General features: G+C 41.7%; 1 protein-coding gene across 4 annotated transcripts in view; it reads right to left on the bottom strand.

The window, feature by feature from the left end:
• LOC142565561 (putative phospholipid-transporting ATPase IIB) overlaps nt 1-15,777 on the bottom strand; it is a 61,846-nt gene that overhangs the window by 29,257 nt on the left and 16,812 nt on the right. For all 4 annotated transcript variants that reach the window (XM_075676271.1, XM_075676270.1, XM_075676272.1 and 1 more), the window contains 7 exons: nt 14,087-14,254; nt 10,756-10,902; nt 10,553-10,633; nt 10,161-10,310; nt 7,776-7,865; nt 5,402-5,472; nt 5,109-5,274 (listed from right to left, as the gene is read on the bottom strand). In XM_075676271.1, coding sequence (XP_075532386.1) covers nt 5,109-5,274; nt 5,402-5,472; nt 7,776-7,865; nt 10,161-10,310; nt 10,553-10,633; nt 10,756-10,902; nt 14,087-14,254 — 873 coding nt within the window. The remainder of the gene's footprint in view (nt 1-5,108; nt 5,275-5,401; nt 5,473-7,775; nt 7,866-10,160; nt 10,311-10,552; nt 10,634-10,755; nt 10,903-14,086; nt 14,255-15,777) is intronic.

Raw genomic sequence — 15,777 nt, 5'->3', positions numbered from 1 at the left:
CTCATAAACCACAACAGAAGTAGATAAGAAGCTGCACACTGTCACTCCCCACCATGAAGACTTGCTTGGCAAACATTTAATTTTTTTATTGCTCCTGGAAGGCCCAAAGGCATTACGTGAGCATTACGTGCCCTTAGGTGCGCATTGATCTGCTACTACACTTGGCTTGACACATTGAGTTCTAGTTATAACAAACAAAGTGAAATTCTGCATTGGCAGATGTCACCAAATGCTGTTTCCATTTGAGAAACAGGTTTTATGTGCTTTATAAAGCTGTTTTAATATCCACACCAACCATGTGAGGCTTACAGCATTGTCTGACCTTTCCTAATAAGCACACCACTGCTCAGAATGCGTTAATGTGCATTCACTTGGTATTTTCAAAGCAAAATTAGTTACAAGCACTACGTTCAGCTTAAGGCGTCCGCCACTGCCAGTTCCTGACATGTGACAAATACTGGCAGGAAAGTCAAGAACAGCCAAGAATACATAAAACTACTACAATACTAATTACTGTATGACATGATTAATGCTAAAATGCTGAAAAACTATTCTATGTAGGCTATTTGTCCGAGGCAAGAACAGTCAAGAATATATATAACTACTACAATACTAGTTACTGTATGACATGATTATTGCTAAAATGCTGAAAAACTATTCTATGTAGGCTATTTGTCCTCGGACAAATAGCCTGCAATGTTAACAATATGTTTGTGCTTTTTATCATTTACAAGTTGATCACACCCTTATGACAATTTAATTAATGTGTCACGCAAACACGGCCTGATGAACTGATCATTAATTACATGCAAACCTTTTTCATTTTTTGCTTTCTTGTAAAAGCTAATAACAACTCTTAGTGTTTCTAGCACTAAAAGAACCTACTGTTATGTCACTTAGCTGCACTTGGCAAAAGTGTGTTGTTTTCAGTGCCTCTCTAGATGCACTGAAGATGCACTGTTATAAAATTGAATACAAGCATGTGAGAAATTCAGAGCACTGACAGGTTTTTCAAAACTTCTTTTTTTTCTTTTTCATCAGCTTAGCGTAAACACATGAGCTTCCTGTCAACCATCACATCAGGTTTCTAAACCTGGGTCTGTACCACTTTGAAGATATGTTTGCTGTCCATTCGAGCTAAGGGCAACAAGCCCCTGTTACCTTAATGTTCTGTAACTAGTGAAAAGGGGTTACTGTGTTCTCTTGTACGTGATACAGCACTAGCTAAATCATGCCACAAAAGAATGAAGCATAGCTTTATACAGCAAATGAAATTACTACAGTTGCGCCCACTTATAACGATCTTAGATATTACAATCTGCACAGGATGTTGCATACGAATAAATCTTATTTGCAAGTCGGTGCATCTCTCGTTGCCTTGTTCTTCTTTGCGTCGTCTCTCTGCACTGCTGTTACAAAATGTAGATATAACATCTTATCATTTATAACCACACTTCAGCGCATTTATATGATTTTCCGACTCTGCCTATTAATCTGCGTCCAGATATAACGAACATCTTAAAAGTGCTGTACTGTTAGAACGAATAGCTGAAACGAGAGGCACACTCAGTCTAGTGTAGTCAATACTCGGCTGTAACGGCGAGACCTTTACGAAATGGCAGAATGCCGCAGTAGTTTCCACTATCATATATGCATAATCTACTCATCTCTTGCTGATAGTAAAATACTGCACAAGCTCTCAAAGAAAAAATAGTGGTGGCTGCACTTGCAGTGTCGAAAGAACAGGCAATCAGGACAGGGCACCATTATTAAAAAGCTATGACGCTGCATATTGTTCTTTAGATAGACGTTTCAAATTGTCTATGTAAATGCACACTGAAAAACTTTGTGTGGAGACACGAGGACAAGCTGAGAAAGGACCAGGATGAGCGCTAACTCACAATTGAAGTTCTATTTATTCGTGCATGTGTTTGAAATAAACTTCAGTTATGAGTGAGCGCTCGTCCTAGTTTTTTTTTAGCTTGTTCTCATGTCTCCGCGAAAACTTTTTCAGTATGCATTTTAACCAACTAGTCCAACTATCTGCTCTCCTGCGTCTATTTAAAGCTAGGCGCAGTAAAGCACTGGGAACAAAAAGGAAGATATTGAAAATAAAATTTTTTGATCAAGACGGTGTCGAACAGTAACTGCCGACGCCAGCTTCATTGTCATTTGTTTCTGCGTGTTTTGAAAGGTGAGTCAACATATAACATATTACTGATATAATGAGTGCTTTATGTGGTAGTATCAAGTTTGCCGTAAATGGGTTCGATTGTAATTGACACACGATATCCATTGTCGTCTTTTAATGTTGGTGGCACAAACCTTGCTTAGGTTGAAATACAGTCGAACCACAATATAACACCGATATAATGAATCATCGGATGTAACAAAGTAAATGTAAATTTGGTTGGCAATGCTTTATTTCAATGGAGTAGTATTATACTGCTATAATGAAATAAAAAATGAGGTATCCAACTTGGTATCGGTTATAGCGAAGCAAATTTTTGTTTGCAGATGCCTCAGAATATCTATTCTGGTAACAAAAATATAGACTGCAGTTGCCAACCAATTTTGCAGATGCCTGATTTTTTGAACTTGCCCAATCATTCGGACTTCCCTGCAGCACTGCCGCCTATCCCTAGAACTACAATAATAATAACAACAGAAATTTCGGACACCACACAACATTTTGTGCAGAAACCACTCGCACGATGCTGCAAGCACGTTGGCCATGAAAAAAGCTGGCATCATGTCAACTGGTACGAAACCGCAACTTTGGTCGCCAACTCCCAACAAACTGCCCTGATTAGGCCTAATGGCCTATGCAGTGCAGCCAGCAGAGTGGCTGGTGAAAAGCAGTTGCAGGAAGTTCGCCGTCAATATTTTCCCACCTGTAGACCCTATTGGTGATTGCGCATGAGATCAGACGAGAGGTTAGACTGATGGAAACAGTAGCATAGTACAGATCCACGTGCAGGCCCCTCCATGTCCAAAAAGTCTACCGGTGGCGTAACTCAGCAATAGCAAACTGAAATGACACACGCTGGACGCACATGCACATTTTTCCCTGCGGCTTGGCTGGTTGGAACACAGACACAGTGTACTCACGGCGATGCAGGGCGTGTGCATATACTGTATTTTTGCAACTACAGTAATACCTGGTTAACTCCAACTTGCATATCTCGAAAAATCAGCTAAGTCAAAATTTTCCACGGCAGTAAACCATTTCCCATACGTGCCACGTATTTATTGCCCTTCGTCTCGAAGTACTTTTGGGCCAAATTGCGGATAGTATATCGAAATCTTCACTGAGAGTCGAACAAGAATGCCGCCGGACAAGCTATGTACGAGGCTGCCTCGCCTTGGCCGTGCCTACCACAAAGCGGACGCTTTCCCCTAATATGAAGTCGGAACCTAGCAGCATAACTTTGTCAAGCAGCCATGTGGCACGTCATGTGACAGGAGAGATGCGCGCACAGAGGCAGGCCTCGCAAAATAGCACACTTGACGAAGTTTGCGTTGTTCGCTTTATGCAACGCATGTGATTTACCATCAGAGGCGATTTTCGTTTTCATTTTATTCTATGCAATGCACATGGTACTGAATTTTTATTCTAAACAATGTAGAATGAAAAGGCACGTGCTGCGTGCGTTCCGGTTCATCTTGCTCGTATAGTACGCACTCATGATTGCTCACGTCGCTTTCTGTAGCAGGGTTCCCGGTAAGTCCACACTGCGTGCATTGCATAGTAGAAAGCGACGTGAGCATTCATGGGTACGCGCTATGTAAGCAAGATGTAGTGGTGCCAGGTGAATTTACTGATGCCGAAATCGCTGGGATGGCTACAAATGGAGGGTACAGTGAAGGCAATGACAAAGAAAGGCCTCGAAAGGTGCAGACATCAGCCAAAACAAGAAACTTGTTTCGCTTGTTGCGAGATAAAGTTAAATGCAGCGGCGGGAACAAGTGGCTCGTGCAATGTGTGATGCAGCTCAAGGATGCCTTTCTAAGTTCAAGGTCTACCACGAAGCAGACCAGCCTTACGCACTTTTTATGCACAGAATAAAATCGCAGTGCCACAAAACGGATGGTCGATATCTCTGGTATGTTAAATTTTTTCCTTGAAACCTTTACGACGAGCCAGTTTAGAAGCTCTTGTTGAAAAGCTTGTCAGTAGTACTGAAACTTCTAGAAAGAACCTGACTTTTCACTGAAATGTCTGCAACTATGCTTATCTCGAAATGTTTTCCAGTTTTTACTACATCGAGTTAATGAGGTATTACTGTATAACCCGCAACAAAAGATTAGAAAAATTTAACAGTATTGGTCAGGGTGCAGATTATATGCAAATTTTGCTTTGTGGTGTGGCTTCACGGCAGCATGTGCAGCACTGACGTGAAGCCACACCTCAAGGCAAAGTTCTCCACCATCTAAAGTTTTATCTCCCAGGGAACCGCAACCCAGCACGTTGAAGCTCCCTCATTCCTCTTTTATGGTTGCCAGTTACCTCTCCTTTTCGGATTGCCATTTTGCAATTTCACGGAGCACGAGAACTCGGATCACGAGAGCTAGTGCTTGACAGCAGTCCTTTACAGTTAGCAGATTATCAGCATTGTGAAAGAGGAGGGGAACAGAGCCGCTGGCCGACGATGCAATGTGGAAGACTAGTGCACTCAGGAGATTGTTTTTATAAAGATTGGTCGTGCCCAGGGGCATTTATGTGAGAAAAGATGGCAAAGTGGCCCTTGGTGACTAGAGACATTCATGTAGCGAACGATTATAATAGAGCCCAACAGCCACAGATATTGTTGTATACCCTTTGCTAATTACCCATTGTGAAGGATATATAATAGGAAAACCAATATGTCTAACCAAAACAAAGATCTCATATATCACACATGCTTTCTCTATAGGAATTGTGATACTCCGTAAGAGCTGTGCATATATACTATACATTCATAATTTTTTGATCAAATTCATGTCAGGAACTGGCTCTATGCAGAAGTGTGCCTTCATCCTCATTTCTACTTGTCCACTGTTTGGCAACAATTTATCACCAACAAGTTGGCTTCCACATTTTGCATTCTGCCGTCAACACTACTAACCATTTCATTCTGAGTCAGTGTGCCCGTCTTGTCTGTGAAAAGGTAGACTATGCGGCCCATTTCCTCAGGGATTGTAGAAGAACGCACAACTGTCCCAGGTATGTCCTTGTCCTGTTGTATCATCCAAGAGTACACCATTTTCCCCATGTCCAACGTTACTCGAAGGCTGCAAGACAAGCAGTTGCCTAAGAATAATTCAAATATGGTTTTGCCTTGTGGTTTTACTTGCTTTAACCAGAAACGGCAAACACTTACTTTTTTACTTGCTTTAACCAGAAACGGCAAACACTTACCTTATGGGAACAATATAAGAGAACAATAGGACAAAGCGCAAGAAGTAGCGATACCAAGGACCATCAAATCCCTGAGAAGAGGAGGAAAAAGGAGGAAGCAAAAGTCAATAACAGTGTGACAACTTGCCTGCAGCTTACTCCCACCTCTGCAATCCATTTCCCCTCCAACATTTTCCAATAAAATTTTTAAGCTTTTTTTAATGGTAAGTGCTGAAACGTGATACTTTTCGTACCAAAGAGAATGATTCTGAAACTTTACCATCTGGTTTCTTACATAACCAAAAGCAGCCACAGTGGCTTCGCCTTTACTTATGAACTGTTCAAGCTTAACACATGGTTTTTATATAGTTGTGTGTGTGTGTATGCGTGCACATTTGTTAGCAATAAAGAAATTTAAACATAAGAAACTTTATGAATATAAAAACAATATGTAGGGGACCCAGAATTATGTCCAGTTATTACAAGGACACCCACAGTAGGACACTTAACTCGGAAAACTTGAACAAGAGAGCTCTAAAGCAGATATAGTAAAGGGTAACAGCTCTCCCGTATTTATGCTCCCAACTAAGTTGGGCCATTTGCGAAATGCAAGCCAGATTTCACAATGCTAATGTGCCTTGATGTAAATGCGATCCATGAATCAGCCACCTTAAGTTCAATCGTCAGCCTATTTTATGTGCACCACAGAATGAAGGCCTCATCCATGCATGTTTGCCCTTTGACATAGCGCCTGCCATATGCACCCCAATTCATTTTTATTTACCTGGAAACTGCCTTGCCGTAATATGAGCACCTTGCGACTACTTGGCCGAGATAAACATACTCCTCGACAGCTTCAAGAGGCTGACCATCAATCACGAACTTTTGTTCCCTTGCCAGTCTACTGAACACAACCTTAGTTTTATTGCACATTAATCCTCAAACCTACTCATAGACTTCACCAGTGAAGGTCTTTAATCACTTGTTGTAAGCCATCTCCAGTGTTGCTGTACAGGACACTGTCATCGGCAAACTGCAGGTTGCCGGGGTATTCACTGTTGACCCTCAAGCCTAAACCTTCCCAATATAACACTTTGAATAACATATTCCAAGCATGCAGTAAATAGCACTGGAGAGGTTGTGCGCCTGACACACTTTTTAATTTGTATTCTCCAGCTTTTCTTGTGAAGGATTATGGTAGCTGTGGATCTCTGCAGATCCTAAGATATTCAGGTATATTTCCTCTACCCCTTTACTAAGCAATGCCTCCATGACTGCTGGTATTTCTACTAAATAAAACACTTTTTCATAATCTATGAATGCTATATTCAGTGTTGCCACTTTGCCATGTCGTCAAAAGTAAGCCAAATTATACCAATAATACAAAAAGTGCATCTTAATTGCATGGTACACCGCAGCGGACATGAAAATACACTAAGAACACTAAGCAGGAAATGAAAAACAAAGCACAGCATTTATTTGAAACTTCTAAAGAGCTTTGCCCCTTAGGTCTGATAAAAAATGTGTCCAACGAAAATCAGTATTATGACTTCTCTGGATGTCATTAAGCTGCACCAGTAGAGTACAGTACAGTGAACTCTTTAAGGGCCCCTCGCCAGATTTGGCCAATTTAAACATAGTAGTGCAGTGGACACTTCACAGCACTGCGTTCCCGTGAAAACAGCTGAACTTTCAATCTATATGCCACATGTCCTCCTACTCAAGGAAACTTATAAGAGAAGGCGGGGAAGGAACGTTGCATGTGGATGCTACTCAAGTCAGAGAGAGACAGTCTCTTTGTTGGGAGTCGAGCTCACTTCCTGGCAGTATGGTAACAGGGCATTCAATTTGTTCTATCTCCTTCAATAATAAATCGATTAAAAAATTATTTCAGTAGAACAATCTTTAGACACCGTTTCAGAACTTCCAATGTATGACTAAAATTTGCAATGGGGCCTGGTGAGGGGCCCTTTATAGAGAACACCAATTTGGCATTCAACCATACATAACTTTGAGAAACCTTCATATTTTAAAGAAAATTGGCTGATGATATGATGCGTTATGTAGACATGAATTCATAACAGATCATTGCAGATGTCTTCTTGTCTAATAAGAGTAGGAATTGGTGCTGGTATTCTACAGCTGTACCATTTAAGAGTAGACTATACTGTACATCGTATCAACACCCACTCTGGGTTTCACATCAACATTTGTTCGAAGTGACCAAATGTACGTCATGTAAGGTTACGCACCCAAAAATCAGTTCACATTGGTACTTTTAAATATTCATGACTGCCCCCGGCACATTCAGAGGCAATGTATGTTGAACAGGTTTGGTAAAACTGTTGAAACAAGCTTCTGCAATGTCATCATGTTCTAAAGCTTTTTTACTTACTTTCACAAGGATCATGACCAAGGCCAAACCTACAACAGCAGCCACACAAACTTTTGTGAGCTGGTTGATTTCCAAGTCAAGAAGGCCAACCTGCGATTTAAAATGTAGCCCAATATATGCAAAAAAAGTGTTAGTGCACACTTATTAACCGAATGACTACTGCCCATCATGTGTGGAACCTAGTTGCCTGTCTTCAGCCCCTAGACGTTTTTTGCATAAATGCCAATCACCAAAGTTCAGCTCTAAATGTTGCCAGTAAAAGGAAGAAGTTAGGAATTTAGTTGCATTTTAATACTTTGCTTGCTTGTCACTTCAATCTTGGACAACCAATGATAGCACAGAACACCTTTTTGTCCGTGCTGCCACTGCCAAAATGCATTTAATCTTATGAGGCTACAACAACCCCAAGATTAGTTATGTCACAAAAACTGCAGGCCAGAGATGCTACTTAAAACCTGAACTGGAAATTTCTCTTACAGTGGCAGCTGCGCACAGAAGATTATTTGGAGATTTTTCACAAGAAGCTTGCTTGCATGTTATACACTACCTGCACATACCTGTCAATCACTAGACATTCAACAATAAAAAGTAGACTTGCACCACCAAACAACACTTTAGTGCCAAGAATTTAATTGAAAGGAACCTGCAGTCTCTGAGCTTGAATTTTTGGCGGAAGTGTCTCGAAAGACAGGCCCCTTTGCATGTTGTGCATTGTGCACCCAGTGTTGTTTATAAGTATACCACCTGAGGCTATCTTGCTATCCAACAGTAAGTACCACTGTGAGGAATAAGACATGCAACACCTGCGCTTGGACTGAAGAGACTAAAGTGGCTCAAAATTATCAGTCAACATTACTTTACCACGAGATTAATAGTTCCAACAGGAAAACCACTTGGTGCATATTCATGTGCCAGGTTTGCATCCACATGATGCAAGCGATCATTTTTTGAAAACAATTTCGCTGTTCCCTCTCGTAATTGCTATTGATGTGCAGAGGGGGGCCAATATGAAAAGGAACACTAAATTTTCATTCAGGGCCATAACATGTCCTCATCCCTCCCTGCAGTGAAAGGAAGACAGTTCAAAGTTAAATTGCGGGTTTTAACATCCAAAATTGCATAGTGCATTATGAGGGACACTGTGGTGAAGGGCTTCCAATTAATTATGGCCACCTGGAATTCTTTACCACACACCAAAAGCATGGTGCACGAGTCCATTTCACTCCCATTAGCATGCGGCCACCCCTGCCAGGAATCAAACCTGCAACCTCGCGTTCAGTAAATGAAGAAACTCCAAAAGTGTACAGATTTCTGAATGAATTGGCCCTGCATACTGTAAGCATAAGAGCTAAAACGTGTAGATAGTGAAAAACACAGGCATTCACGGAAGCGCTTCAATAAAAGCGCTTCAATTCACTCCAATGCACCCTCAAAAAAAAAAAAAAAAAAGGAAGAAGAAGATACTGGTGGAAGATGTAAATTGGGAACATAGTTTCAGTCCTCTTCGGTCCCATAGTGCCCAATTACGTACATTGATGTCATTACTTTCCAGGATTAGCTCAGCCCAATTTAAAATCTGAAGCTTATGGAACTGTGTGAAAGTGGTTTAGGCACATTATTGCTGTAAGCATTTGTGAAAATTCTAGCCAATTCGGTCTAGGATACTGGGTTGTCACAGATGACGAAAGGCAACCATGAAGTGCCTCTCTGTTACTTTGAGTTGACACAAAAATGGCGGATGCAGCATCAATAAGCCAATGTAAAATGCAATTTTAGATCTTAATCTATGTCTTTTGGCCAATAAAAACGTTTTTCTTATTGCAAGAATCGTAAGGAGACGGTTGCTTTCTCCATTTATATGGAGATGCAGTCTCCAGCATCTAACCAGAATATTGAAACAAGAAATGGTATTTTCACGTTCATAATATACCAGCTGATAATAAGAACCGGCTTCAAAAGTTATTATGCACCTTAGAGGGCTTCGGGTATGAGGGGGATATTGCACCCCTGAAACAGACATCAGATGCGCACTCCCCACTTCCCCCAAAACAGTTGCAAACACAGTATGTCTTGTGTTGCAATTGTGAAAATATGACAACTGCAAATATTTTCCTTACATGCTTGTAGGAAAGCCTGCCTAGGCCCTGTCATTTTTGTGCTAGCACAGAGTATCCAAAACATTAGCAATACTTGCACAATGTGCCTCAGATTAATGGTATTGCAATCAAACACAGACATATTTGACTAGTCAAAAGAAATTGAAAAATGCGGTCACACAGTAAAGACATAAAAAATGACTGGCATGAAAGGCCATTAACAAGAAAATTACTACAATATACCAGACTAATGTACAAACCAGACAAAGGCTTTCTGAAAAGATCTAACCTTGCTTCTTGCTTCAGAGTTGTTCATAACACTTCTTGTTTCACGACCAGTGTAAATTACAATGCCAATGGCAGTCCCAGATGCAACAACTGTGTTGGCCCATAGTGTGTTTTCAATGTTCAGGGCATCTTCAGCACCATCACCATCATGCTAAACAAAACAAGAAGAAAAGGCACTTCTTAAACATAGCTAATGATATACTCAAAACCAAGAGGCATAACAAAGTGACCAATGAAAGTAAAAAAAAAACACACACAAGTATTACTATAAACCATAGGTACCAGGCTATGACGCCAGGCACCGGCAATAGAAAGCTGAATTACGTAGTAGTGCTATGCTATTTCAAAAATGTGCCTTCTTTTTTTTTTATAATGAGATCAGTGGTTACATACCCGTGTAAATTTCCCTACAAATGAATGAATATCCTTCTTGGGTTCTTCAGCATAAACACACGCATCAATCTCCAGCAATTCCTGCAATATTTACGACACGGTAAACAAGACACAGGCGGTCTATTGAGCACAACAATGAAATATTTTGCCATCATCAGAGAGCACACAGAACATGCAAAAGGGGTATCCAAACAGCTATCTACCTCCATGCTCAGCAGGCGCTGTGTTGTGTCAACAGCTACTCTCAGCTTCCAATCTGTTTCTCCATCAAGTTGGTCCGTTCGGATGAAACAGGAGCCACTTTTTTCTGTTGTTCGTAACAACACCATGTCTGCAGGCACTCTTTGGTTCTGTTAAATGGAAACAAATCAAATCAGCTCTTGAAATACCAGAAGCGATGACATGGCTCCAAAACAAACTCAGTTCGCTTAATCTCTGCCCTTCCCCGACTGCATGAAAGAAAGTAACGTAGTACAACTAACAGTCGTGAAAACAGAGCTGCACCATGTGCACATCTAAAGCAAAAGGCAGCAACAATATGAACACTCATTTATTCCTAAAGATTAGCTTTAAGAAGCACAGTTCCTGTTCTTCAGTCTTCACTCATGAAAAATTCAAGCAATCACATTTCAGCTTCTTCACCATTCACGTGCATAAAGCTGTTAATTCTCATTTGCCATATATTAAGAAATAATTCATATTGTAGTTAAGTGCAGTATGTCATGAAGGGAAATTTTTGACGCTAGCACTGTCTTGATGGGCTCTCTTTGCCTTGGACTGATTCCCACATAAGAAACTTCGTCTCCGTTCTTCAATTTTGTGGTAAGAAAAAGTAGTGTCCACCATATTTTTCCTTCCCCACAATAGCTGGTTAACAGTGTTCCTACTTACACCCTGAACAAATAAAAATTGTTTCCCAAGAAGAAGGTACAGTAAACCCTCGTTAGAACAAAGTGAACGAGATGGTATAAGTGGTGATTCGATAAAAGCAACTACTCCACAAAAACTAAAAAAGCAGAGCTGAAATAGCACAACTTCGTGGTAGTCTGATAAGGGTGTCACACAGCGCATTTTCGATTGTGACTGAGCCAGATGTGACTGAATTTCTTGGTTGCAATTGCCTCCTTTGTGAAGGCTGCACAAAGCAGGCAATGTCTTGGTTTGGGCGACTTTGGGCATGCCAGGAACGCGGCAGGCAACGCAGAGTAACATTTGTCTGTTCCGCTGTGCACTAGTTCCACCGCGATGCTGTCTGATAAAGCACAGGCACAGCTTGGGAGGAAAAGGATGTGCCAACAGAGAGGATCCCTCACTCACTCAGCGTGAATAAGCCATGTGAATAAAACTAAAGGTGGCGACATTCTTTTATCTTGACACCCGAGCCACCGAGCAATGGCATGTGAGGAGGTCAAGGGCTTAACAACGTTTCCCTATTGGTGAGCGAACTCACACGGTTGCATTCGCACAATTTCCGTGAAAACAAGTGCGGGAGTGTCTGCACACTGGTGGCCGTGGCCTTGTTTTATTGGCTTTTTGGTTTCGACTTCCACCGGCGCCATGACAGCTGCTCTTGATCACGATGCGCAGCCCCACGATTGCAGTGATCGTAGATCTGGCGATCGTGACAATCGGCGTGCTGCGCAATGCAATTGTCACAATCAAAATGAACAAACTGAGAGGGCAAGCGCTTCTGAGGATGGTCCGATGAGAAGTCCCAAGGAATGTACTTCACCAGTTCATCTAGAGTCCTGTACCTCGCCTCTTCCAGGGCCGATCACTCTCAGTGTGGCCCACGCGGTTATAAACTGTCTTGTGCTGATCCATAGTGCTGGGCCGAGATGTGTTACGGGCGGCCTTCTTGGAGTGAACGGACGTTTCTTTGCTGCCGATGGCAGCACATCATAACCACACGAAGTATGCACCCTCCAGATAATCAGTAGAGCTCTCAGATCATGCAAAAAGAACGGCAGATAAGCTTGCACAAGGAAGGAGGCCGCTTAAGTCCGTAAAGGAAACTCACTGGTGAACAGCTGTGGATGTCTCATGCTGACCCAAAACATTGTCGCCGTCAGAGCTTGAATCTGCTTTGCTGTCATTTTCGGAATCATAACCGAGTCCTCATCACTAAATTGAAGTGCGGGTGCAGCACAGTTTCAAGCACGACGCTTTTCTCGCGACGCAGCCGCGCAGGATGACGCCATGGGAGAGACTTTTGATAACTGCGCAGTGACACCGGTAGCGTCCCTTGCCTGGATTTTACGAGAGAAGTGAAACCAAAACTCTTGAAAACTGGTTGAAAATGCCAGGTCCACATATTGGACATGCGGCGGACCTTCAGAAATACACTTTGGCAGAATAAAACAACTTGGACTCGAAACCAAAGCTCACTAGTGAACAGCTGGCATTATTTTCGGTTGATTATCACCGCTCAGCACTGTCAGACGGCAAAGCCGGAGACATAATTTAATTCTTGACTTGCTGGGAGTCATATGATTACAAAATTTTGATGATAATACAGCGTAATCATGAGCGGCATGCTTTTTTCTCGAGTGGCAGAAGGTGACAGCCATGCCTCTTTTCGCTACAACATATGCACATTAGTTCGCAAAAAGGTCTGTCAAAAATCCGAACATTGCCAGAGTGCAAAAATTTAAACTGATTCTGAAAGTTCAGTGCCTGTACTAACTACTGGATAGCCTTAAGTGGATAAGAAAAGGCTCCAACATGTCGAAATTAGTTATCTAAAGCATCGATCACTGGTGATCGATTTGAATAGGCGCGGTAACAAAAGAGTTAAAATGCATGCATTTTGGTCGGTATTGGGGGATATTTCGAATAAAGTGATAATTAAAATAAAGCGGCTTCGTTTATAACGAGGGCTTACTGCATGTAAAAAACTGAGCTGTACCATATGCCACATCAGTTCAGTGATGCACTATACCTGAAGAAAGGTGAGCCTATAGCTCCGTGGCTATATAGCTCCAGCTGGATATATGGCTCCAATTTCATAAGCTGCGAAGTATTGTTTCATGAACAGCTTGAATTCCTGGCAGTTAAGCCTGTGCCAGCATTTAAAAAGGAACTTCCTTTGTTTAACAGCAATAGCTAGATCTGAGTGCCACAGATGTTTTTGCATGGAAAGAGCCACACATACCACTCGCTAGACCAGCTATTAAAGCATAGTTTGCTCGTCTTATTTCAACAAAGCTAGCAACACTGGTTTCTTACTTAAAAAACACTACAAAGATTAGTGCCAAATGGCAGCAGCACAGTTATAGCACAGTTCTTGGCAATGACGAATGTATGAGGCACAATTCAAATGCAGTCAAAGTTTATATTGTTAAGTCTTACTGGCACACTTAGACATGGCAGCTAATGTGGCACAGTCAGTATTATATATATATACACATATGCACATAAACGGGAGCATGTCTGGTGTCTTCAAGAACTATAATCTGATATTACCGTGATGTACACATATAAAAGCAAAGAAGAAATTAGTGGGAAGTAACATATTGTCAAGCATGAATTTACCTTTTCTATTATGATGAGGTCAGAGACACGAATGTCTGAGCTGGGGATATAAGTGACACCGTTGGCTGTTAACTTTTGGAACTTTTGTGAGTTGACCTCTCTGTCCCGTGCATATCTTCGGCAGTCATCAATGAACTCTCTTATCAGTGTGACAGTTAGCACAAATCCCTACATAAGAAAGAAAAACAATAAAATGAGACAAGATACGGCACAAATGCAGTAAATGTGCAGCACAAATTGCAGTCCACTGGCTATGCACACTGAACCTACCACATACATAATCATCATCATAATCAGCCTGGCTACACCCACTGCAGGGCAAAGGCCTCTCACATACTTCTACAACTACCCCGGTCATGTGCTAATTGTGGCCATATTGTCCCTGCAAACTTCTTAACCTCATCCGTCCACCTAACTTTCTGCCGCCCCCTGCTACGGTTCCCTTCTCTTAGAATCCAGTCCGTAACCCTTAATGACCACCGGTCATCTTCCCTTCTCATTACATGCCCTGTCCATGCCCCCCCCCCCCCCAATTTCTTTTTCTTGATTTCAACTAAGACGTAATAACTCGCGTTTGTTCCCTCCGCCAATCTGCTCTCTTCTTAACCCTTAACGTTACACCAATCATTCTTCTTTCCATAGCTCGCTGCGTCATCCTCAATTTAAGTAGAACCGTTTTGGTAAGCCTCGAGGCTTCTGCCCCATAGGTGGGTACTGGTAAGACACAGCTGTTATATACTTTTCTCTTGAGGGATAATGGCAACCTGCTGTTCATGATCTGAGAATGCCTGCCATACGCACCCCAGCCAATTCTTATTCTTCTGATTACTTCAGTCTCATGAACCGGATCCGCTGTCACTACCTGCCCTAAATAGATGTATTCCCTTACCACTTCCAGTGCCTCACTACCTATCGTAAACTACTGTTCTCTTCCGAGACTGTTAAACATTACTTTAGTTTTCTGCAGATTAATTTTTAGACCCACCCTTCTGCTTTGCCTGTCTAGGTCAGTGAGCATGCATTGCAATTGGTCCATCAGTGAATCGCAAGTTACTAAGGTATTCTCCATTAACTCTTATCACAAATTCTTCCCAATCCAGGTATCTGAATACCTCCTGTAAACATGCTGTGAATAGCATTGGAGAGATTGTATTTCCCTGCCTGACGCCCTTCTTTATTAGGATTTTGTTGCTTTCTTTATGGAGGACTACGGTGGCTGTGGTGCTGCTATAGCTATCTTTCAGTATATTTATATACAGCTCGTCTACACCCTGATTCCGTAATGCCTGCACGACTGCTGAGGTTTCGACTGAATCAAACACTTTCTCGTAATCAACAAAAGCTATATACAAGGGTTGGTTATATTCCGCAGATTTCGCTATCACCTGATCGATAGTGTAAATATGGTCTATTGTTGAGTAGCCTTTACGAAATCCTGCCTGGTCCTTTGGTTGACAGAAGTCTAAGGTGTTCCTGATTCTATTTGAAATTACCTTAGTAATTACTTTGTAGACAACATACAGTAAGCTGATCGGTCTATAATTTTTCAAGTCTTTGGCGTCCCCTTTCTTATGGATTAATATTATGTTGGCATTCTTCCAATATTCCGGTACGCTCGAGGTCATGAAACATTGCATATACAGGGTGGCCAGTTTTTCTAGAACGATCTGCCCACCATCCTTCGACAAATC

This window comes from Dermacentor variabilis, chromosome 1 (genome assembly GCF_050947875.1).
Source record: "Dermacentor variabilis isolate Ectoservices chromosome 1, ASM5094787v1, whole genome shotgun sequence".
In the NCBI taxonomy this organism is placed as follows: Eukaryota; Metazoa; Arthropoda; class Arachnida; order Ixodida; family Ixodidae; genus Dermacentor; species Dermacentor variabilis.
The sequence above is the reverse complement of the archived record's forward strand: the minus strand, read 5'-3'. Positions and strand labels throughout refer to the sequence as shown.